We start from the raw sequence: 26,061 nt of genomic DNA, 5'->3' as shown, positions 1-26,061 counted from the left end.
TATTTTAAATCCAACAGCAGCTATAAAAATACAACTTTGAGAAGCACTCAAATACTTAAAATGCAGCTTTGTTTAGTTTACCTAAATACCAGAAGGCTATGTAGTGGAATAACTACTCAAGGGAAGGAAATCTAATTTTAAATCCTCAGACTCTAGCACTAATAGAAACATGATTCAAGTAATACTCTATGGACTTGAAAGGTGCAAGGAAGAATAAAAAGTAAAACCAGCTTAAGATTCACCAGCTCCTTCATCTGATTTATTTTTATACTCTGCATATAAATGACAGGGAACTCCCATTTATGCCAAAAGTATATTTTGATCCCAGTGCATAGACGTTAAGAAAGTATATCTGTGTACCTTATATCTTTTGAAACATCACACATGAGCCCACACAGGATGCCATTTACTCATGTCTACCATTCTGTAGTTTGAAGAACATGCTGATTGTGATATTGTCAGACTCAATAATTTTAGTACTCCTTGGGAACCAATAGAGTTAAATGTTTTGACCAAGCATTTGATTACTTTCAAGTCATTCAGACTCAGGCTGAGTCTGGAAGTTTAACAGGCACTGGTACAGGACAGAATTTAATTAAATGCGCCCTATCCATTCTCCTCTCACAGACACAGACCTTAACTAGAAAAATAATTATTTACCACCATATATGATTTAGAAGCATGCTCGCTCTCAAATGGGCATGAACCCACAAGAGTATGTACATGTGCACACACACAAGCTCACACTACTCTAATTCACTGCTTACAAGAAAAAAAAAAAAAAAAACACTTTTAGACACCAGCTCATAGAAGTTATTGAGTGTAAGCTCTAGTCTATTAAATGGTACTTCCTAAAGTGTCTTCCTTCTGTAGATCTATCAGTCAAAATATTCAACTGAACTGTTAAGATTGTTGACTAACCAAATCCTTCAAATAGACATAAAAACAAATGACAAAATACATTTCTGAACAACATTGGCTCTGTTGTAAGGTAATAAAAAATAGGTCTTCAGTTTGAAAGTTTGCAAAAGTAAGGGCTGTGAAAAACCCAAAAGATGACCAAACATGGTGAGTGGCAGAATAAAACTCAACTATACAGACAAAAGAACTAGCACTAAATGACCAGACTCCCCAAAGACCCATACAAAAGATTTGAATAAAACTCAACTATACAGACAAAAGAACTAGCACTAAATGACCAGACTCCCCAAAGACCCATACAAAGATTTATATAACTATTGTCAAGATCTCATTAGACCTGCTACACAAAATTGCAATATAAAATGATTAAACAGTCCCTTCAACTCCTCTAAATCTGGAGTATAATAAAAGACATGACAACAAAAAAACATACAGTGCATGCAAACCCCCTTCTTTGTGAAAACCCACAATAATATTGTCAGTATATTGTTACCTGTATGTATCTTTTCAAATGTCTACCAACACATAACTTACAATTGCTGTCTAAGAACCTGTATGGCACATTGGCACCCCCTCTTTTTAGGTAACTAAGGTAGTAAACAAATATAAATCTCACTCTTTCTAGTATGTATGTACACACACACACACACACGTCAGCTTACTCACTCTGAAAAGCGTCCAGATTCCACAGCACACCTGTTTCCACTCCACTCCATCTTCAGTAAGTCCTCGCAAAAGAAAAACCCGTCAGACCATCAGCAGAAACTGCTTCTAAAACCATCCGTTTCAGTTCCCGCTCGCGCCATGCGATGATGTCAGCATACGTTTCCGCCCATTGTCCACGCTGGAGTCTGGAATTCAAATTCCTGATATAGAAACAGGTTGCAAACACCTGTTGCGTCTGTGCGATGGGACAGGATGCAAAGGGCGCTCTTAAGGAGGAACGCCTGCCCTTTAAAAAAAAAAAAAAAACTTTTTTTTTTTTTGAAAATGAAACTAATCCCAACTAGCCGATTCCAGGGGGGTGCAAGTGCACCCCCTTGCACCTGCCTGCGGGCGCCCTTGCTTGTAACTGCTGTAGATATATGGCGTCTGGCTGTACATTTACTATTCAGGATAGGCCTTATAGGGTCAATGGTAGGTACAATTATAATACTAGGTCTGTGATATATCGTGCCCAGTGCCGGTTATGCCCATGCTTTTATGTTGGTAAGACCAACAGAAAGTTGAAAGAGAGGGTCTATGAACATGTTTATAGCATTGCTAAAGGAAGGAATGAAAATGCATTGGCTAGACATTGTAATAGTAACCCGGGGCATTCTTTTTCATTTAGGGTGATAGACCAGATTTTGATGGACAACAGGGGTGGTGCTTTAGGTTTACAGAAAAAAAGGAGAATTATGGTAGCTTAGCCTGGATTCTAGTAGGAAACCGGGTCTAAATGACGTGATCTCCATTTTTTGTTTTCTTAAGTTGAGGAGCCTTAGTAACTAATACGTAGACATGTAAAAACGTTTTCTATAAAAGTGCTGTGCATTACTTTAATATTTATATTTATAAGGGTTATGAGTAGTACCCACTTTTCATGTCTTAGTTTTCTAGGTTAGGTTTTTATGACAAGTAAGGTTTTTCATAAAATGTTATCTTAAAAAAAAAAAACTGTTCAACTTTAAGTACAAGGTTTAGGGTATGGTATTGTTATATAACTTTAATGTTTTAATTAATGTTAATTGAACAATGTATTTGATAGGCTGATGTAGTTTTGGAGAGAAAAGTTTTTTAATTTAAACATGGTGCTTGTTTTGTATGCGTTTGTCTGAGGAAGTCTGGTGAATCGACCAGACATAAAGCGCTTTACATTACCTTTTGTGCTGTTTGGAGTTTATTAAAACTTTTATTGGATTCATTACCTCTGGGTGTGTTCTTATCTGGTTTGTGTTGTCGCTGTGTCTGCCTTTGTTCATTTCATTCCCTCTAGATGCAGGCATACTTCTGCAAAAGTGCTTTTTCTGTAAAAAGCACTTTTGCAGAAGTATGCTCGGCTGTTTGTCCTTCGGTGAAAAGTTCCTTTGGGGATCAGCACCGATCCCATAGATATAGATATATATATATATGTTTTGTATGTTTATCTGTATCTATGTACATATAGATATAGATATATGAATATATATATATATATATATATATATATATATATATATGTGTGTGTGTGTGTGTGTGTGTGTGTGTGTGTGTGTGTGTGTGTCTTATATGACCTTTTTAGCTTAGTTTTAAATGTTTGCTGTATTATACAATCTGGTACTAAAGTCTCCAATTGTTAGTTGACTTTTTAGAATGTATTGCTATTCTGAAATACATTATTTATGTATTTATTTATTTTTCCAAAAATTAAGTGCACAAAATATGTCTGTATAACTCAATGGTTGATAAAACTTGTGAAACATTTATTTAGAAGTCAGTGTATTGTATTGACAATTATTTTAGGTACATGTAAAACCAGTGGTAATCTAGAATTGATTTATATTTTCAGGAAATTCACTGCTGCTAAACCCATCAATGCAGCCTGACTTGGCAGTGAGCAGGACATACAGTGGTTCCATCTGTTTCCAGGATCCTTTGGACAAGGAACTCATGACAGAGTCTGCACTCTTCAATCCCTTGTCTGACATGAAGGTCAAAGTACAAAGTTCATTTATTGTTTCGCTGGGAGTTACTGACAGACCAGAATACCATGGAAAAAATTTTGCGGGTACATTTCCTCATGGAAATAACAGAGATTTCACCACAACCATTGCAAGGAGTAATAGTCCATACATACAGAATCTCACATCTCTGCCCAGCAGACTTGAACATAGGACTTCTGGCATTTTTGGTCATTTGGGAGGATATTTGTGGATACCCAACACAGGTAAGTGTGTAATATGTACCTGGATCATGCTTTAATTGATAATGTATTTGAATGAAAGGCTCACGGAGTTGTCACTGAGAAAATCAAGACTTGTGGCTTATTTTGCTACATGTAGTCTAAGACAAATACCGAAAAGTAAGATAAAAACCTGTGTTACTAGAAAATTAACATGTAGAAATATGTATTAGCCATCTTTTCAGCAAGTTCACGACATTATTATAAATGCGCTTGTTAATTGTCCATATCTATTTGTGTGTGTTTCAGTGTGTGTACTGAAAACATTTAGGCTTAAACTGGCTCTTGGTCCAATAAAATAATCACTTATGAACCTAAGGACCTATGAAATTATACAGCAGAAATGTGTAGCTTTTAAAGAAAGATATTTTAACATTGGAAAACAACTTGCACCTTTAAGTATTTAAAAAGTGCTATTACTTCTAATTCTGATTCCATTTTACTTTTACTGACTCCTGATTAATATATATGTTTATAGGAATTTGGAGAGGGAAATGTTGATTATGCAATTGATTGTGTTAGATCTGCTCGGAGATGACATTGAACAGAAAAAGATATTCATTTTGAGCTGTGGGTCTATTAGGTTATATTAACAGAGTTATTCAGCTGAAATCAAACTTTGCTTATATTATCAAACTAACTACCAAAGTTGCGTCATTGCCCGCTGTTGTGTTCTAGCAGTTTCTATGCATATTGATTAGTGCTACTGACCTTCACCGACTGTAAATGCATGGTAGTAAATATAGCAATGAATAGAATTTCTGATGCAGTATAGTGTTTGGTTGCACTTTATGCCATTAAAACACATTATTCCATCAAGTGAGGCAGTGAGCTGTCAGTCACCTGGCAGGGTTAGCTATGAAGTCTTTCAGACATGGTGTATTTCAGCCCTAGGGACTACACAATAACCTGTGTGTTTTTTCAATTGAGATATGACCGAGCAGTCTTTTATGATCTATGTATGACATTTTGATGAATGCTTCTTATAACCAATAATGTAGTACCTACTCTAGCAAAAACTCTGAATGACCTTGTTGATAACGTTACTCTACCAAAATTGTTTCGTAGAACTTGAATTGACTTTTCTTGTGTCCTTTTGTACTCTGCTGTCTCACTGACAACTGATAAAATAAATGAGCAAGGTATACCCATGGTTTATTTTGTCACATAAGTTTTCAGTGTAATTCAAACATGACTGTAAAAGTCACCAAAGTCTTAAAAGTCAAGGTACACAAAACAGAGATATGTTGTGATACATGCAACCAGCCTTAAAGAAACAAATGCAAAGACGATGATACCAGAGGCAACCCTTAGTAACAGGTGCTAAAAGTAATGTTTTTTTTAGGATATGAATGTTACATATGTGGTTTCCCTTCTAAAAGCTGGGCACAGGTGCTGGTATGAAACCAGAGTCTTATTAGTATGAGCTTTTTTATGTGGTCATCGGTTCTTTCACATTTGACCTAAGGACTTGCTAAATACTTGACCTGTTTCTAGATGTAAATAATTCAGAGAATAACATTCAATATAAAGTTACATACTTGCATGTGACATGTTACATAAAGCAAATTAAACAGACTCTTTTGACTGGATAAATAAATTAATGTACATCTTAAAGAAACACATTTCATCTGCCCTTTTTGGGAGGCTCTTAATTTTGACTCAGATATTTGTTGCACACATCCCAAAATTAGATATTTTTGAAAAGTTTTAAAATAATATTTCTACTGTTCAAATTGTGCTCCAAAATTGCCACATTTTCATTAATCAGTGGTATGTTGTTGCTAATCATGGAGGTGAAAAGTTGAGTGCTGTGCTTATAGGATCTAGTTTTTGCCTTTCGTGGCTACAGTTAGGATAAAAAATTATTACTTTTTATAATTCCTGTGCTACAAAAGATGAAACATAAAAGAAAAACATAATTTATTTTTTATGTTTATTTTTTTCTGTCTCAGTACCTGGCAGTTTACCAAGTCTCCTACACTGGACATGATTCTCTTTGCTCCACCATACAGGGCATTTGTAGTGCAAGGACTAAAGTTTTTGAGTGGGGGCATCATCCAAGTGACAATGAAGGTTTTGTTATCTCTTACATCAAATTACAACACATAATATAGATTATAACCACTCTCCCTTGGGAGGACATGGGACCCTCATCACTTCTATGGCCACTATGCCTTTCCCCCATCTGACTGCACTACCGCCATTGATCTGTGATGAAGGCTACTTCATACACAGCTGGCTGGCCTAATACTCACACTAAATACATCCTTTTTTCAGTACCATACCTATCTTCTAATAGTTTGTAGCATAAGATGATCTCAGTCACCTTCCTGCCCCAGAAAAGACAGGCCTGGCCATGCCATGTGCACTGAACAGATGTGCAAGCTACTATTCAAACCCAGATCATCAGGATCACAACAGGGATTTATGTATCTATGCAAATTGAGATTGTCCACACACACACACACACACACACACACACACACATACACATACACACAAACAAACCCTGAATTGTCACAGATGAAATCAAATAAGAAAATAAAAATAGATGTGCACACATGGCCCATGCATGCTTCTGTAATGCTGGTATTCCTGTTACTTAATTATTTCTAAATCTGCATTTACTTACCCTTGACAAAATGTGTTTTTTCCCTTTTCTGAAAGTTGCACAGCTTCAAAGTTAGAATATGCAGATAATTCAAATAATAGTTCATTATTTAATTTTCCATGTTCTGTTTTGTTTTTGCATTTATTTTATCATTAGTGAATATTTTTTTTGTGTTAGCAAAATAGTTCATGCACCATAAGTTTGAAAGTTGATGTTGTATATATCATTATGACGTAATTATTATTTAAGGAGGAACTTTCGATCTGAAATATAGATATTTTAAATACTTTAACAGATATTTTTTTTTTTCCTGTGGAAAGCTGTAGTTATTGGTACACTAAAATTAATTATTGCAGTATACATATTGGAGTGGTTCTCCCATTCGATTCTCGGCTGGGCTTGGCCTTCTGTGCCTTATGTGTGGTATCTGCATGTCCTCCACGCAGTTGGGTAGCATTCGAAAGACATGCGTGCGTAAATGGGCATGCCTTTGTTGAAGGTTGAGCGTCGAGCTGGCACCTCGGCATTTCATAAAAATCTACTGCCAATCATTAGCGGACCAGAGTTCTGCTGTGGTGACCCCTTACCGGGAAAAGCCAAAAAACAAACAACAACAACAAAACACAATAGGAATACCATTAGTAATAATAATACTGATGATGAAAGAATACAGAGAATAGTGACAAATGTCCTTTGGACTGGAAATGATTTTATGTTTATCCGACCTATGATGTATGATGTGGGCTTTGTCCACATGACATTCATGTCTAGCTAGGTAAAAATGTTTTATGGTCATCTGAGTTAATTAATGGAAGATTTTGTAACCAATGCAAAACAATGAATGTCACTAAAAGAAGGATAAGTATTTCTGTGAGTACCATGCAAGTATATATATATATATATATATATATATATATATATATATATATATATATATATATATATATATATATATATCTATATATATCTTTCTTATGAACTAGTGTAGCTTTATATTTTTTTGAATTATTTCTTAAATTAGTGCTCTTGGGGAGTTCACAGAAAATGTACATTTACTGTAGACATTTTGGCTAAGATATTTTAATGATACTTTTTAAATGTATACGCAGTTTTCATTTTTTTTTCATTACTATGGTATGCTTATACTTTTTTACCTGTTTATTATTTTCTGAAGAATGCAGGATAAAACACAAAGTGGAATAATGCTTATTCACAGGAAAAATATCAGTGCAACAAAGTTTTCTTTTGCTTTTTTGCTTCCTTTTTGTGTGGACATGGATTCAGTGCTATGCGTATTTGAAGATTTGTTGTTTTTTTATTGGGCTCTATTTGTACATTAATGTGCCCTGTTGGGATTTCAACAAATTTGTTATACTTTTTTGCCTGTTTTCTATTTGAAATAAAATTGATTGGATTGCCATTTACTGATTCTTAAATAAGCATATTACAGGTACGGGACATGTAGGAATCCAGGTAACAGAATATACAAGTTCATTGTAAAGAAGTATATTTGGAAACGAAGTGCATAAATTGTAAATGTTGTGGGTTAATAATCATATTAATCCTATTGTTGCATTCACCATAGCTTATTACAAGACATAGATGTTTTATTTTTCATTCCTATTCTTATCTTATGCAATGTGTGGTAAGCTTTTTATTTCATGTTATTTCCTTATCATGCATCATTTTATTTATGTAGGTAATATTTATAATGCATGCAATGTTTGTATAGGCATTTGACATGTACTCATATAACCAGAATCACATTGTATAAGCTCATTGAAAATATAGTGTGAATTATAGCACCATGGTAGAGTTAAAGATAAATAACACTTAACAGATGTAATAAAATATAGCAAAATGTTAACATATCACATTCTTGAGAATTCATTACAATTCCTATCATGTCTCTTCTCCCATGACATGACCATTTGTGATTCTGAGACATGTCAGCCGCCATGAGGTAAGACCTCATTATTGGCTAATTTGCATTCCTCTGAATTGCATTTACTACCACATCATCGCAGATCTGCACACCATGGTAGTAAACTGCACCACAAGTAAGTGATGATATTTTCCCCACCCCAGTCATTATCCCACAGACACAAGTATACACAACATGGACACACACACACACACACACACACACACACACACACACACACACACACACACACACACACACACACGTGCACGCGCACACCATGCCTGTCCATAACCTGTATGCTGTCCTGTCCCATGTACCTCATGAGATTTGATGTGCCATCATAGTACATGTCTTATGCTCTGATGGTTAGAGGTTACCCCTCACCCCTGCTTCCTGTACTTTTGTTTGTGATGGTATGACTCTTTAAGAGTCATCAGTGCTGGTCTACTGTAGTTCAGCACTTCTGATATCAGTAATCCCTTTAAGACCAATGTATCCCTACAACCCCCTCCATTCCCATGCCATAATCATGGCATGGTACCCCCCCTCCATTCCCATGCCATAGTCATGGGATGCTCCCTCCTCCATTCCCATGCCGTAGTCATGGGATGCTCCCCCCTCCATTCCCATACCATAGTCATGGGATGCTACCCGCCTCCATTCCCATACCATAGTCATGGCATGCTAACCCTCACCATTTCCATGCTTTAGTTATGAGATGCTTCCCCCCTCCATTCCCATGCCATAGACATAGAATGCTACTGCCCTCCATTCCCATGCCATAGTCATGGGATGCTACCTCCCCATTCCCATACCATAGTCATGGCATGCTACCCCTCTCCATTCCCATGCCATAGTCATGGGATGCTACCCCCCTCCATTCCCATACCATAGTCATGGCATGCTAACCCTCACCATTCCCATGCTTTAGTTATGAGATGCTTCCCCTCTCCATTCCCATGCTATAGACATAGAATGCTTCTGCCCTCCATTACCATGCCATAGTCATGGGATACTACCTCCCCATTCCCATACCATAGTCATGGCATGCTACCCCTCTCCACTCCCATGCCATAGTCATGGGATGTTACTGTCCTCCATTCCCATGCCATAGTCATGGTATGTAGTTGAACATGACCTTTTTGCCAGGTTCATTGCCACAGTGTATTGGGGATGACTGTGTTGATCTATATGACTGAATAATTTCTTTAATGGCTGTTCTGCAGAGAGAGAAGACATGGCTAACAAGCTGATGCCCCCCCCCCATAAAAATCCCTCATTAAAATTCTGCAGCGCTGGCCCCCTGGCTGTGCTGAATGCTTGAGTTGAATTCAGCACAGCTACATACCTAGCCATTCACAGTGCTGCACATCCTTGAGGAAGATGACCTTGCAGCATCATGTTACCGTGGTGCTGAATCAGGGAAAAGTACCACAATACATACATAGAGATATACACACTGTGGTACCTTCATGAATCCCCCTCCCCATTAAAGCTCTGTTATTTAATGTATTTACTTTAGACCTTGTGTCCTGATTCATGGCTAGCAAAAGTCCATGGTGACCATTGTTCTTAATTGGGTAATGAATGAATAAACTAAAATTAAATTAGATTAAATTTCTCAGTTAATGAATAAATAAATAAAATGATTAACTAAATTAATAGACTTCAAATAGTTAGAAATAGTTTATATCTGTCTCTAAATGATGACTTACTGCTGTATTTTGCAAGTTATGCAAGAAAGTATGAAAATTGACTTGGTAAAGTTAGAAAACTGATCAAAAGTATAATTCTAAATAAATGCAAAATCAGGCACCTGAAGAATACACTTTGGAGCAGCGTGTGTTGTGTGAATGCAGCTACTAAAAGAAAATAAGGTAGAAATATCCATCTTTAGGTGTCCCGAGCTTATTTATAAACCAAATAAGCATGCAGCGTGTAAAGGGCAGATGTTCAGAATCCACTGGTGGTGTCCAAATCTTGTAAACTACTCCACCATAAAAACAAGTGTCACCCAACAGTGAAAATAGTGTCTATAAAAACTGTATTTGTCCAATTCCAACCAACACAAAAGTAATGATTCAAGAAAAAGTTAAGCACTTTTGTCCAAACCATTGTACTCATGGACTCTTTAGAATTAACAGTTTAGGTTTCAAATTGGTTTAAATAGCCACCACTGAAGACCTAATTGAGTTTCTTAAAGGCACAGAGCACATGTAAATTCCTATAGCGCAACAGTTAACTCATTCACTCCGGAGCAGCTCAGAAGAAGCTGCCTACTTAATTCCACCATAGGAACAAAAGTGCAGCCAGAGCTCTTTTTCAGAAAATCCATTTGTAATACCATATAGAAAACAAATGTTCATAACTCTTTAACTATAAGAGCTAGACTAAAATTGTAAACGTGAAAGTTGTTCAGCAGACACTGACCTTTCCAACAGTGTAAATGCTGATAGTGCATATCAAAGTCATTATTAAATATTTGGCAAGGGATGTTGATATTGTGCATACTTTTTACCTTTTTGGAAAAGCAAAGCACAACATATTGGTCAATGTATCATGTAGACCCATACAATTTGCATTTAATTTGTTAGTATGAATGTCAGCTTTAAAATGATACCTTAACCATTACTGTGTGATGCTACTTTATGGAGCTATTAATGGAAATATAATTAATATAATATTTGTCATAACTGATAAATAAACAAAGCCTAATATCTCATCACCTGTAAGAGACAGAGCCTACATATCAGTGTAGAAATTGTGCATCTCAATGTCAGCCTCAAAATGATGCATCATTTGTGTCATCACCATGCTCCTTGCAAAGATATGGGCCTAATAATGAGAAGTACTGGAAATGTTTAATTTTCATAATCCTACAAGACTAAACAAACAGTGATATCTGTACATGTGTAGAGTGCATAGACACAGTTCTTTTGACATGTAAGGAGTAACACTGTCTTCAAAATGAGGTATTACATGGCACAATGACATGCTCCCTTGCAAAGTTATTTACCAAAATATGAAAAAATCATAATTTCCATAACCTAAGTCTGAAACAAACTTTGATGTCTGTACATGTGTACAGCATATAGGGATAGTTCTTGTACCATGTTGGCACTATCAATACTGTCTTCAAAATGAGGTATTACTTAGCACGTTCAGATGCTCCTTTGCAAGGTTATTTACCAAAATATGACAAAAAATCATAATTTCCATAACCTAAGTCTGAAACAAACTTTGATATCTGTACATGTGTACAACATACAGGGACAGTTATTTTACCATGTTGGAGCCCTTCTTTCTACCACCTAATTTCCACCTATGACTGACAAAGCATGGAAACATGCCAGCTACTGAATATAAACAGAAGTATAAGCAGAAGTACAGTAATAGAAGCAGAAATGTCAAACTTATCTGGTTCATGCATGTAAGAATTAGTCACAAAAGTAATAATTCCAGTTATCACATCTGGCCATCACTCGGGTTCCAATAAGATGTATCAGTTATTCTCAATGCAGTATGTGCATATTATTAACAGATAATAAATTATTCTCGAAAGCTGGATACATAAACAAAAAATGATAATAACCATCACTAACACCTGAGCTAGTGATAACCTATACTTGTTACACCGTATCTGAATTATGATCTTCAGCAGTCTGACTATGTATGCACAAGCACTTCCCCTGGTACACAAATGAAGTATTTCCCCTACCAACATCTTCATTACTACATGTTACACACATCCCTAAATGAAACATTCACCCAAATGACCCTATACACACATGCACAAATTATATATAATTATATTATATATATATATATATATATATATATATATATATATATATATATATATATATATATATATACACACATCCAGGAAGAAAAATATCAGGGGTTTCGGAGGGTAGGCAGTTGATGAAGAATGAGGGGGGGTTGCTTGCAATGACTCCAACCAGAGAAAAAAAGCAACCTGGCTTGTACATTCATCAAAGTGATAATGACTTCTACTTATGTGAATAACAGTGACAGCAGCTGAGTCTTTTCCCAGAAAAGTGATAATGACTCACTGCTGTATTGTAACTGCACGTATTGCTAATGTGATAATGACCTTTTTTTCATTACTGCAAAGGTATGCATGCTGAGACACAGGTGATAATTGCTGCACATAACCTGAGTATGCATTCATCATTACGTTGTGCAGCTGTTGTGTAACACAGACTCAGTCTCATCAGTAAGGTGAACATCTGAGTCATTCAGTCATTTAGTATAACACTTAGATATTACTGAGCACTTCCTCCCACCTAAATTCCACACATGACTGACAAAGCCAGGAGAAATGCACAAAAATATGGTAGCTCCATACTGTCAGTAGTCACCTAATGATAACCTTTATCTCACTCAGGCAGCTACTGAGTATAATCATAATAATAATAATAAGACAAGCAGAAATATCAAACTAGATAGCTTGTCTTCTGTTTTACCATGTTGACAGATATCATTGTAAATATACACATTCTTGGTGTAGCCAACATACTGCTGAATGGGTAAATGTAAAGAAAAAAAGTAAGGTAAGGACCGCCACTCCACTAATGAACTCAGGACAGGCATGGGACTTTAATGGCATGCAAAGCCATCTGATCTGTCTGATAGCTGTGCTGGCTACCCACTCAGACAGCTGATACCACTATAGTCTCACAATCTCCTTCAGTGTCAGCTGTCTTCATTACCTATGCCTTTTCCTCTTTAAATGTGTCCATTCAGCAGTAGACCTAAGGGATCAAGTTCTGTATTACTAAGCCCTCGCTATCATCTAATCTCTACACATGCCTGATAAAAGAAGAATTAAAAAATTAAGTATTGCAGGATGGTTACTGACGTATTCTATTGTACATGTTAGCAATCTCCTGAAACAGATGTTCTTTCTCATCATCTTCACCAACTCCTTCAAAAATATCATTTTACACAACACAATTCATAATTTAGTTTTACTTACCATACTGGTCCTACTTGGTCATGGGTGTTTTCCATTCTTCTCACAGCTGCGTGTTACCAATCCTGCATAGCTCTCCTCACGCCATTGTGGAGGACAGTCAAGAACAACGAAATGCCCTCATCAGTAAGGTGAATGCCATCCCTTCTGTACAGGTGAACATCTTTTGCGGTGATGGTGTCATGGCAGATTGTAGATCCACTGACCCTGTGCATCAAGCCATGCATTAACCCATTCTGTAAACATCTGGCCTTGTGCGCTGTTTGCTATTTTCCATATCTGATGAGGAATTATGTCATACCACACAAAATGACAACATGACCACCACAACTTAAGCTGTTCAAAAATTGCTCTGATTTGAAACCGTAGCCTTCCAAGTGGTTGACCAATGACATCATTCCCTCCAATGTGCAGCACAAGAATGTCGGGCTCAGGGTAGATGGAACACTTCTCTTCCAACAACTGCAGTACTCCGCTCCACTGCATACCTCTTCTTGCAATCTAGTATACCTTCACACTGGATGTGGGGAAGCTCAAGTTGTACCGGTTTTCAGTTTTAGAGGCATGGATGGCAGCCCAGTGAATGTAGGAATGGCCACATACCCACATTGTCACTTGTCATTCTCCTGGTCATGAAGCCATGTCAGTGTCAGAAAGTGGACAAACCTGCAGAGGAAAGAAAATGCAAACAGATTACTACTGATGTTTGACAGATGTATTTGAAGACTACATGTAGATATATATTATATGCATTACCTGGTTAGCCCATCCAAATATTCCATCCTATCCACAGAGGCAGTATTCTTTGCATTAGGTACAAAAGTGGTGATGACGCTGCAGAGGTACATACCTGCTACCCGTGAAAACTGCAAATTACACATAATGAGGGACAATGGGGCACATGTAAATGGAAAAGGCAGGGTAAGGGACGGAAGTAACTTTACTAATTGCTGCCTGACCTTCGAGACTGAGTGGAGAGCTATACCAAGGCAACATGTGAGAAGACCAAGACTGACCCAGGCTTTGTCTTTTTGTATGTGTCCTTTCCCGGAGGGAAACATTGCATCACAGTGGCACCCCCAAGGCCATGCTTACCTAGGACAGCAGCATTATGGGACTGAGCAGAAGAGTAGCCAAGTTCCCACCTGCAATCCAGGTGGATCATAAGATCCATGCTGGCTGGGTATGGCCCCCATGATGCATCCCCAACACAAGACTCTGCGATGGGACAGCTTAGGGTTTTGAATGCTCCCTTTCCAGTGATTAACAGAACAGCAGAAGATACAGTCTTACCTTACCTGAAATACTGCATGGGTGGACACTGACAAGGGGGCACAGAAAGGGCACATGTAAAGAGAAAAGGTAGGGTAAGGACCACCGCTTTACTAATATGCCAAGGGCAGGCATAAGGCTCCAGCTGGTGGTTATCTGAAATGTCCCATAACTGTGCTGACTGCCCACTCAGACTGCTGATACCACTATTGTCTCATGACCTCCTTCAGTGTCAGCAATCTGCCTTACCTCTGCCTTTTCTCTTTACATGTGCCCATTCAAAAAAGGACCTAAGGGATTTGGGATGGAAGTAACTTACTAATTGCTGCCCTGACCTTCATACATTTACTACCTTCACCTACATACAATTACTACACCTGAAGGGGGGGGGGACTGAGTGGAGAGATACACCAAGACAACATGGATCCATGGTGGCTGGGTATGCCCCCCATGATACATTCACCAACACAAGAGCAGTTGGCAAAAAAGACTGAAGAGGGGCCTTCCTGGCCATGGTGCTGAAGGGCTTGGCCGGAAACTGACAATGGTGCACAGAAAAGGCATGTGTACACTGAAAAAGCAGGGTAAGGTACTTTGCTTTACCTCTGCCTTTTCCATTTACATGTGTCCTTTTGGCAACGGCCATTAGGAGTGGAAGGGAGGAGCTAATGCAAGCCCTGTTGCTCTAACCTGCTTACATTAACTACACCTGTAGGGAGGGGGACTGACTGGAGAGCCACACCAAAACAACATGGGAAAAGACCAAGACTGACCCAGGCTTTGTCTTTTTGTATGTGTCCTTTCCCGGAGGGAAACAGTGCATCACAGTGGCACCCCCGAGGCCATGCTTACCTAGGACAGCAGCACTATGGGAATGAGCTGAAGAGTCTCCAAGTTCCCAACTGCAATCCAGGTGGATCATAAGTGTGATGCCCATACCCTGGCCCAACAATCATGGAGCCTCAATCCTCACCACTAACACCAGTGAGGGGCATCTTTTTTATATGAGGAAAGGATAACAAATACACACAGTAAAGTGTAATTTCCCTTAAGAGCACACAGAGATCACAGTCAGTCCAGGGCTGGTTGCTCCCTTGCCCTCCATGTCCCCAATAAGACTCCCCACTGGCACAGCTATAGGGTTCAGATCTCAGCCTAGTTGGCAAGCTAAAACCTCCAGCACCAACTCTGTCCAACCAGTGCTTCGTGTCCCTGCCCAAGTAGCTGACACACACACACACACACACACACACACACACACACACACACACACACACACACACACACACACACACACACACTTTGAGAAGAGTTTATACAATCACACAGACACTCCTGGGGAAGGCTGGCACAGGTTATCCAGCTGTGTCCCTTTTTCCCAGACTATACAGTAGTACCAGCTGTCACCACCTACTAATATTTATCAGCTACTCAAAGGCCCTTAAAAGGGTGTCCAATTATTACTTTGCAATATTATTATCCAATTGGTAGTACAGCCCATGTCTAAAGCTATTGGAGTGGCTTTGTACAATTATACCAAAGGCATGCAAGTACTCAAAAGACCATAAATTATCTCTACAAAAACAGCTGCAGTTGAAAGGGTTTAAAAATATTTAATAACAAGTAGTCAAAACACAATACAATACTTTTTACTACACAGTGCTAGTCAAGAGTTCAGAGATCACAGAGAAATACTTAAAATAATTCAGTAGTACAGTTTTGACATCACAGAAAATCACTTAGTCTAATCGTTCTAGTTTCTAGCTATTTCTAAGAGAAAACACATATCTAAGATAAACTTACATATAGAGCAAGACAGTGCTGATGAGTTGGATGGTCAAGACAAATAATGCTCTCTGATTCTCTCTGTTTTTAAATTCACATTCCTGGTTCACATTACATCATTCTTCACACTTCCCAGGGTTACATTACATAATTATCCACACTTCCCTGAGTTCCCAGGCTAACAGAAACTGCATTTACATTCTTCCCCTCTGGGCAGAAACCAGACCAATAAAAGACATTTATGCATGCAAATTCTGGTCATTAACTCTGGCCTTAAAACAATAGACAGGATGCCCCACTCTAGACTCACTGGCTCCGAGTCCTAACATCAAAGGGTCACAACATGCTTTACTTGGTCAGTAGAGTGCACTGTTGTTACATTTTTTTCCAGTTCCACAAGTAACAATATTTTTACCATTTAAGGCAACAAGCCTGTGGTTTACATTAATGTTTACAGATGACAGAATTATCTCTGAAGTTTTATCTGGCTAGGCTGGCAGCCTTCACCTATCTTCACCCAATATTCACATGTCTCCCCCCTTGGAGAACTCAAGCTAGTTTTTCAAGTGACCCTTGAGAAACGCTGCTTGAGGGAGGTAGGTCTGTCTGAGTATACCTTACCCCATTCCCTGTCTTGAGAGCCCATCTGCATTGGCATTGCTAATCCCACTGTGGTGCTGCATGGACATATATGTTTGCAACCCCAGGCTCCATCTTAACAACTTGGCATTTTGCTGGCCGGCTTTGTTTAACCATGTTAGAGGGTTGTGATTTGTCATAACAGTGAATTTCCTTCCATACAGATAAGGCTGAAGTTTCTGCAGTGCCCACACTATGGCTAGACATTCCTTTTCTACAGCTGCATAGCATTTCACCCTGGGTTGGAGCCTATGACTGAGATAAACCACTGGGTGCTCTCCCCTCTCTGAAGAAATCTGGCTAAGTACAGCCCCCACCCCATGGTTCAAAGCATCCACCTGCACAACAAATTATTTGCTGTAATCCAGACTGGCAAACACAGGGGGTCCTCCCAAAGCTTCTTTAAGCTTCTGGAATGCCTGCTCACATGCTGGGGTCCAAACTACCTTATCTGGCCTGTTCTTCCTTGTTAGGTCTGTGAGGGAAGCAGCTATGGTACTATAACTGGGTATGAATTTTCTGGAGTACCCTGCTGTCCCTAAAAATGTCCTCACCTGCTTTTAGTAACAGGTGCAGGCCATGCCTGAATGGCTTCCACTTTAGCAGGTTCTGGCCTTATCTTACCACTCCCCACTCTATGTCCTAGGTAGAAGACCTCTGCCATACCCACTTGACATTTTCTCGGCTTAATGGTCAAGCCTGCTCTCTATAGTCTGCGCAGCACCTCCCTGACATGTTGAAGCTGCTCTTGCCAGGAATGGCTGTAGATGGCAATATCATCTAGGTAAGCAAGGGCAAAACCTCCTGCTCCTGCTAGGATATGATCTACCAGCCTTTGGAAAGTTGCTGGGGCATTCATCATCCCAAAGGGCATCTTTGTGAACTCATACAAGACAAAAGGAGTCACAAAGGCTGACTTCTCTCTAGCACTGGGAGTCAAAGGCACCTGACATTAACCCTTGGTAAGATCGATAGTTGAAAGATACTTAGCCCCACCCAGCTGCTCTAGGGCCTCATCTGTCATAGGCATGGGGTAAGCATCTGATTCTGTGTGACTATTTAATGTCCTGTAGTCCACACAGAACCTGGTGCTGCCATCCTTCTTTGGCCCCAGCACCACTGGGGAGGCCCAGGGACTGTTGGACTGTTGAATCACCCTTAGTTCCAACATCTCATGTACCTCCTCCCTCAGAGTCTGTTTGACTCTCTCAGGCACTCTATAAGGGGCCTGTCTAATAGGACTTTGGGGTCCTGTATCCACCTGGTACTGCCCCAGGTGGGTGCACCCTGGTTTCCCAGTGAACATGTCCCCAAATTCTTGCAACACTGCTCGGATTTTTTGAACCTGGGTAGGAGATAGCTGCTGGGGCATTGTTACCCTTTCTATTGAGGTGTCAGTCTGAGCCTCACTGAGGAGATCAGGCCCCAGATCTCCCTCAGACTCCTCCTGCAATCCACTGCAAATGCTCAGCACAAGGCCCTCCCTATCATGGTAGGGTTTCATCATGTTAACATGGTACAATTTGTGCCCCTGCCTTCTGCTTAGCAGTTCCACCATGTAACTAACATCACTTACCTTTATTACCACCTTGTAGGGTCCTCCCAAGCTGCTTGCAGCTTGTTGGGTCTGACAGGAATGAGAACCATTACCTGCTGCCCCACAGCATACTCTCTAGCTCGAGCATTCCTGTCATACCACACCTTTTTCTGTTTTTGGGCTTCTTCCACGTTCTCCTGGGCCAAGCCCAGGAGTTCCCTAAGCCTTTCCCTGAGGTTTAGGAGGTATGCCACAACAGACTCCTTGTAAGACTCGCACTCACCTTTCCACTCATCTCAAATTAAATCTAGAGGTCCCCTCACCCTATGCCCATACAGCAACTCAAAGGGTGAAAAACCTGTGGATTCCTGGGGAACCTCTCTGTAAGCAAACAACAGATGGGGCAAATATTTGTCCCATCCCCTCTTAAACTGATCTGCAAATGCCTGTAGCATGGACTTGATTGTAGAGTTTAACCTCTCAACCAGATCATTAGTCTGGGGATGGTAGGAGGTGGTCTTCATGTGCTTCACTCCACAGGACTTCCACAGATAAGCCAGCAGGTCTGACATGAAATTGGCACCTCTATCAGTCAGTATTTCTTTTGGAAAACCTACCCTGCTAAAAATCTCTAACAAAGCATTTGCCACCTTCTCTGCCTCAATGGAGGACAAAGTCACTGCCTCAGGGTATTGTGTAGCATAATCCACTACCACTAGGATATACTTTTTCCCTGTGGAATTTGGGGTTTTCAGAGGACCCACATTATCCATAGCTACACTCTGAAATGGCTTCTTAATCACAGGCAAAGACATCAAAGGAGCTCTCACCTTGTCTCCTGCCTTGCCTACCTTTTGGCACTGCTCACAGGTCCTGCAGTACACTGTTACATCTCTGGAAATTCCAGGCCAATAGACGTTCTGCATAATATGCCTCTTTGTACATTTTATGCCCATATGACCTGCAAAGGGATGTCATGGGCTATGGCTAGAAATGCCAGATGGTAGACTCTAGGCACTACCAACTGCTGTACTCTCTCATCTTCTAGACCTCCCTCGGGGGTCTACTCTCTGTACAGTATCCCTTTGTCCCAGTATGCAGATTCCCCCTTTCCTTGAGAATTAGGTGCTTCCCTAGCTACCTGCATCAGGCCTTGCAATGTAGGGTCTGAGACCTGAGCCTGTCTCAACTATCTCCTTGTAATCCTTCACAGCTCTCCTTCCACAAGAAATCTGGCATCCTCTGATAGTGGTGCCTCACTGTCAGTCTGGGTACTACTACTCACCTCTATTTTTGTAGTCACTGTGTCCAAGGGACCATCAGTACCCCCAAGCAGCTGAGGCTCACCTTCAATCTCACTGTTGCAGGGTAACTCCCTCCCTGAAGTAACCACCTCACCAGTACTGGCTGCAAGTGTGCAGTCTGTCTGGGTCTCCCCCAGGCTACCAGACATACCTGCTTGTTTCCATGCCTGACTGCGTGTAACTGCACAAGCACAGGGTACTGCACTATCAAAATCATTCCCTATCAGGACATCTCCAGGTATATCCTCAAACACACCTATTTGCTGGCTTCCCTTTCCATCCTCCCAGTCAAGGTGAACCCTAGCCAAAGGTATTTGCAATGGGATCCCTCCTAAAGCCCTGACTGGAGTAGACTGCCCAGGCAAGTAGTGCTCCTCTGTAACCATTGCAGGCTTTACAATGGTTATATCAGAGGCTGTGTCTCTTGGCAATGGCCTCTTTGCTTTCACTACAATAGGATATAACCTCTGGTTGTAGTTTGGTACCCTTGTTGCCCCAAGACAACCTACTATTGGCATTTTGTCTTTCCCACTTATTGGCTCCCTCACCTTTTGTTCCCCACCTTGCCTCCTTGGACACCTGTATGCCACATGGCCCCACTGGTTGCATTAATTTAACCCTAGCTCCTGGACATGTATCTGGACTAGTGGCTTCCCCTGCTACTGGCAGCTTCTGTTGGGGCAGTCTGTGCTGCCTACAATGGGTTCCTTTGGACCCATGAGCAGTACTGGGGTTTCTTTCCTGTGCAGGGCTGCCCTGCTTGCCAGGTATAGGTCTCCCTTCTTCCCCAACTCATCCGAAGTGGCACATTGTATATCGGCTGACCAGATCCTCATGTCCTCAGGCAAAGTACTAAGGGTTTTTTCCCTCACCAAAATGTCTGCCAGCCCTTCACATGTGGTGACCTGACATCCACTCACCCACCTATGGAAATAAGTGCTCAGTTCAGCAACATATTTGCAAACACTTTCATCTGCCTTGCGTCTATGCTCACTAAACTTTTTCTTATACATTTCAGGTGTTAGCTTAAACAATTCTAACAAATGATTTTTAACAGCAGTATAATCAAAACATGTAACATCAGACATTTTTGACAAAACAGTTACAGCTTTACCATGGAGTAAGGTGGTCAGGAACGTTTCCCAGAGCCTTTGGTCAACACCATACTGTTTGCATACCCTGTCAAACATATGAATGAAATTATCAAAATTACCCCCCTCTTTAAACTACGGAAGAAATTTACTGACCTTTTGTGCTTCTGGGGTCCAGTTACTCCCTTCTCCATTACCTACATAACTCTGGTGAAGAGTCAGCATTTCCTTCTCATGCTTCATCTGCCACTCCTTTTCCACTGCTTCCAGACATAGCAGTTTCTCATTCTCCTCAGCCTGTAGACTACTCAGTCTCTCCGGTGCTTCTGTCTCCAAACACCTGGCCTCCAACTCAAATCTCTTTAGCTCCAGATGGATTTTTAAGTCCTCTGCAGAAAGGTTGAGCTGTCCATTCTCCGAGGGTATTATATCTCCACTGCCAGTCTAATTGTCCTCCTGGTTGCTGTTTTCTGATGCCTCTGTAACCAAGGCTGCAATCAGGTCTGCCTTAGTCAGGTTTCCATGCACCAGTCCCCTAGTCTGGCACATCTCCACCAGCTGGCTCCTTGTCAGCTTTCCATACTCCTCTACTGACATGATGCTTGCTCACCCTGACTAACTAAGCTAACAAAAGAAATAAAAAAATTGTGATCTGAATTCTGAGTATTCACTGTGTGGCTGATTTAGAGTACAAAACACCTTCAGAGCTCACTGTACACAAGCTACAGGAATTCATTCTACCCACACCACTACAAGCCAGTTAGCATTTGCCAACCAATTAATATGTGGTGTGGATATCCCACCACTGCCAAGCAATTAATATGTAGCGTGGATATCCCACCACTACCAAACAATTAATATGTGATGCTTGCACCCTGGCCTTAATCCTCACCACTTACACCAGTGAGGGTGTCTAATATAGGAGGGAAAGATAACAAATACACACAGTAAAGTGCAATTTCCCTTAAGAGCACACAGAGATCACAGTCAGTACAGGGCTGGTCAATCCTTGCTCTCCAGGTCCCCAAAAAGACTCCCCACTGGCACAGCTATAGGGTTCAGATCTCAGCCTAGTGGGCAAGCTAAAACCTCCAGCACTCTGTCTGTCTAACCAGTGCTTCGTGTTACTGCCCAAGTCACTGACAAACACACACACACACACACACACACACACACACACACACACACACACACACACACACACACTTTGAGAAGAGTTTAAACAACCACTCAGACACTCCTGAGAAAGACTGGCACAGGTTCTCCAGCTGTGCTCCTTTTTCCCAGATTATACAGTAGTACCAGCTGCCACCACTAATATTTATCGGCTACTCAAAGGCCCTCAAAAGGGTGATCAATTATGACTGTGCAGTATTATTATCCAATTGGTAGTATAGCCCATGGCCAAAGCTGTTGGAGTGGCTTTGTACAATTTTACTAAAGGCATGCAAGTACTCTAAAGAGCTTAAATTATCTCTACAAAAACAGCCACAGTTGAAAGGGTTTAAAAACATTTAATAACAAATAGTCAAAACACAAGACAATACTTTTTAACTACACAGTGCTAGTCAAGAGTTCAGAGATCACAGAAAAATACTTAAAATAATTCATTAGTTCAGTTCTGACATCACAGAAAAACACTTAGTCTAATCTTTCTAGTTTCTAGCTATTTCTAAGAGAAAAACAAGTCTAAGATAAACTTACATATAGAGCAAGTCAGTGCTGATGAGTTGGATGGTCAAGATAAAAATGCTTAATGCTCTCTAATTCTGTTTTTAAAATTCACATTTCTGGTTCACACTACATCATTCTTCACACTTCCCAGGGTTACATTACATCATTCTTCACACTTCCCTCGGTCACATTACATCATTCTTCATACTACCCTGGGTTCCCAGAATAACAAAAACTACATTTACATTCTTCACCTCTGGGCAGAAAGCAGAGCAATAAAAGACATTTATGCATGCAAATTCTGGCCATTAACTCTGGCCTTAAAACAATAGGCAGGATGTCCCAATCTAGACTCACTGGCTCCGAGTCCTAACATCAGAGGGTCACAACATGCTTTACTTGGTCAGTAGAGTACACTGTTGTTACATTTTTTCCAGTTCCACATGTAACACTATTTTTACTATTTAAGACAACAAGCCTCTGGTTTACATTAATATTTAGAGATGACAGAATTATCTCCAAAATTCTATCTGGCTAGGCTGGCAGCCTTCACCTATCTTCACAATAAGATCCATGTTAGCTGGGTATGCCCACCGTGATGCATCCACCAACACAAGAGCATACACATATTGATTTGTCTTGTGCATTGCAACACGTGCCATTCCTGACGTCAGTAACCCAACAGAAATATATGGCCTTGGTACTCACCAAAGCATTTGACACCCAGGTTGACCTTGCAAGTCTGGCACCCCCATGATGCCTCAGCACATTTACCCTTGCTGTCACAGTTTTTCTATCTTGATTTATGCCATTTCACTGGAAAGTTAGACCCATGCTAAAATCATCTCACAGCCTCTGGGACAGTAATCTCAGTGCATCTTTTCCTCTTCATGTAACTGGCAAGTAGATGCAAGCCTAGGTTTCTTTGGAACTGTAACTGTGTTGCTGGAATAGCATGTCCAGAGTGTGACAGTTGCTGGTGGCTGTTACTTTCCTGGAATATAATGAAAGCATTGACAATGGTAACATCCCATAAGAAACAGAACAAGTACAACCACCATTTGTGGGCCTTTCTGGCAGTGGGATACTGTGTCCTGAGCTGATCTGCTCGGTCCACCCTAGTCATGTAACTGTTGTACATGTTTACAACTGGTGGACATGGCACCAATGCCTTGCTTCCATCATGGTTTCTGCTGTGTGTGCTGGAGACTGGTAAAGTTGTATTGCAGTTAGTTTACAGGAGGAATACAGAGTTGCTATCCTTCCATTCAGTAGCTAACAGTGGTCCACTCTGCAATTGCTTGTAGTAGCCTCAAGCTGCTTTTCTGGTGGCCTGTCTGTTGAATGTTAGAGGACATCCTGACCTATTGGTGCACATGGTTTCACAACAGTATAGACCATCTTTCAGCAATTGCTGTGCCAGCAGAACAGAGGTCAAGAAGTTATCAAGTACATGTAATGCTTCTTGCCAATCAGTCCCCTTGTTAAGTCAACCACAACTTTGTGCCAGTCCTACCTCTGTATTCTGCTCCACTTCTTCAGTGTATACCTGGAATTCACATACATACCCATTGGTAGAGTCTGCCAACACCCACACCATAATGCCATACCTCTCTAGCTTACCAGGCATAAACTGTCTAAATGTCAAGCGTCCATGGAAGCCAACCATGGCTTTGTCTACAACCACCTCATGATGCCCATTGTAACATGTCCTGCATGCATGAAGTACTGCATCCAGTACTGGCTATACATGATGTAGCTTGTCATGACCCACAGAGCTCTGTGTTAGCCTCAGGCTGTTATCGTTGCAGTGGAGGTACTGCTGATTTTTTTCAAACCTATCTCTGGTCATGTACTCCGCTATTGGGAAGCACCCATATACATGGTGTGTTTCCCACTACTGCCTGTATTCAAGAACATGTCCAATAGACATGTATATTTTGACACCTAGAAATGTGCGTATGTCTCCTGGGCAAACAGGACTCCACCGCGTATCAACCTTGCCTGCTGCTGCCGGCCTCTGTGCAGTATAGCGATTGGTTTCATTAGCAATAAAGGTGTACAGCTCCTCTGGGAACAGCAAATTCAGGAAGTCCATCTCTGTGCTGTCTGTGCCCAACTGATTTACTGGTCCTACTGACCCCACAAATTCCTCAGTGTGTGTAAAGTTTAGAGGTGTTTTTCCCACGTGATCTTACATGGTGGGTATGTTCGGCATACCAGACTGGGTCACATGGAATAGTTGGGAATGGAAAGGGCTGAAGAGTTGAGAGATTGTGCTCTCTCAATGCCAGTAGCAACTGTACTGCATGCATTTGTTAGTGAACTACTAACAGACGTCCTGTGCTGAGGCAGAACCATATCATTGCCTGACAAGGAGCTACTTGGACTCCTATCTAGTGGATTTTCTCCATCCCAATCACCATACTCTGGACTACTTTCCATGTCATGCACAGTGGAAGACACAGCCACACCCTTGTCAGCACTTGCAGTGTCATGCAGTGTGCAGTCCTCCACTGTGTCATGCACTGTGGAGGACTGCATTGGTGTGTCAGTCATACCATGTGCTTTCTTCAACACAGATAAAGGCAAGTCAGTGTCTGCATCAAACTCTGACTGCACTGGGTGGCCATCATGTGTGGTTATCTTCTTTAGGAGTGCAAGTGACATCTCATCCTCACTGTCATGGTTCAGTGTCATAATTACTGGTCAGGTCTGCTTTGGCAGCTCATAGTGGTCTTTCTGGAATGGCAGGCACAGGGGCATCATCCGTATCACAGGCAATGGCCTTTTTATGCAGACATGCCAGTGGAATCTCATCCTCTTTGTCATAATCTTCATCCTCACTCAGGTTGGCATTATGTGGTGGCTCAAGCTACATACCCATGTCTGAATCACTGCTACAACCATCAGCATAAGTTTCCTCACCCAACAGGTAATTGCTGCTTGCTTTCTTCTCAACAGATGGCATCTTCGTTGGGGGCTGTGTTGCTTTACACTTGAAATCACACCTGAAAAACATAATGGTATACAACATTGTGATGTAATATACCTGCACAGAGGCACATGACAAGCAGTGCACCAGTAAACTATGTATTGACTATGTGATACAGGAAATTACTACATGCTATGATGTTCAAGTGAAGTAATTCACAAAGATATGAAGCATATATAACCACAATCAGCAATGGCCAGTAAGATGCATTGTTTGTTATGGTAAATGTAATAAACAGGGCTAAACAGTCCTATGAAAAGAGAGAGAACATTTGCCCATATCCCAAAAAAAACAGTGACAGTATTCAGCCATACACACACACATACAAACACACACACAGATATATATATATATATATATATATATATATATATATATAT

At 40.5% G+C, this 26,061-nt stretch overlaps 1 protein-coding gene across 1 annotated transcript in view; it reads left to right on the top strand.

Annotated features, from left to right (window-relative positions):
• The window catches only part of UNC5D (unc-5 netrin receptor D), a 3,101,373-nt gene that overhangs the window by 2,149,108 nt on the left and 926,204 nt on the right, over positions 1-26,061 (top strand). The window contains exon 10 of the mRNA XM_044083087.1: positions 3,452-3,829. Within this exon, the coding sequence (XP_043939022.1) occupies positions 3,452-3,829 (378 nt within the window). The remainder of the gene's footprint in view (positions 1-3,451; positions 3,830-26,061) is intronic.

This window comes from Protopterus annectens, chromosome 9.part0 (genome assembly GCF_019279795.1).
Source record: "Protopterus annectens isolate FY-2018-M chromosome 9.part0, PAN1.0, whole genome shotgun sequence".
NCBI lineage: Eukaryota > Metazoa > Chordata > Ceratodontiformes > Protopteridae > Protopterus > Protopterus annectens.
This window is presented reverse-complemented; position numbering and strand designations above follow the sequence as displayed.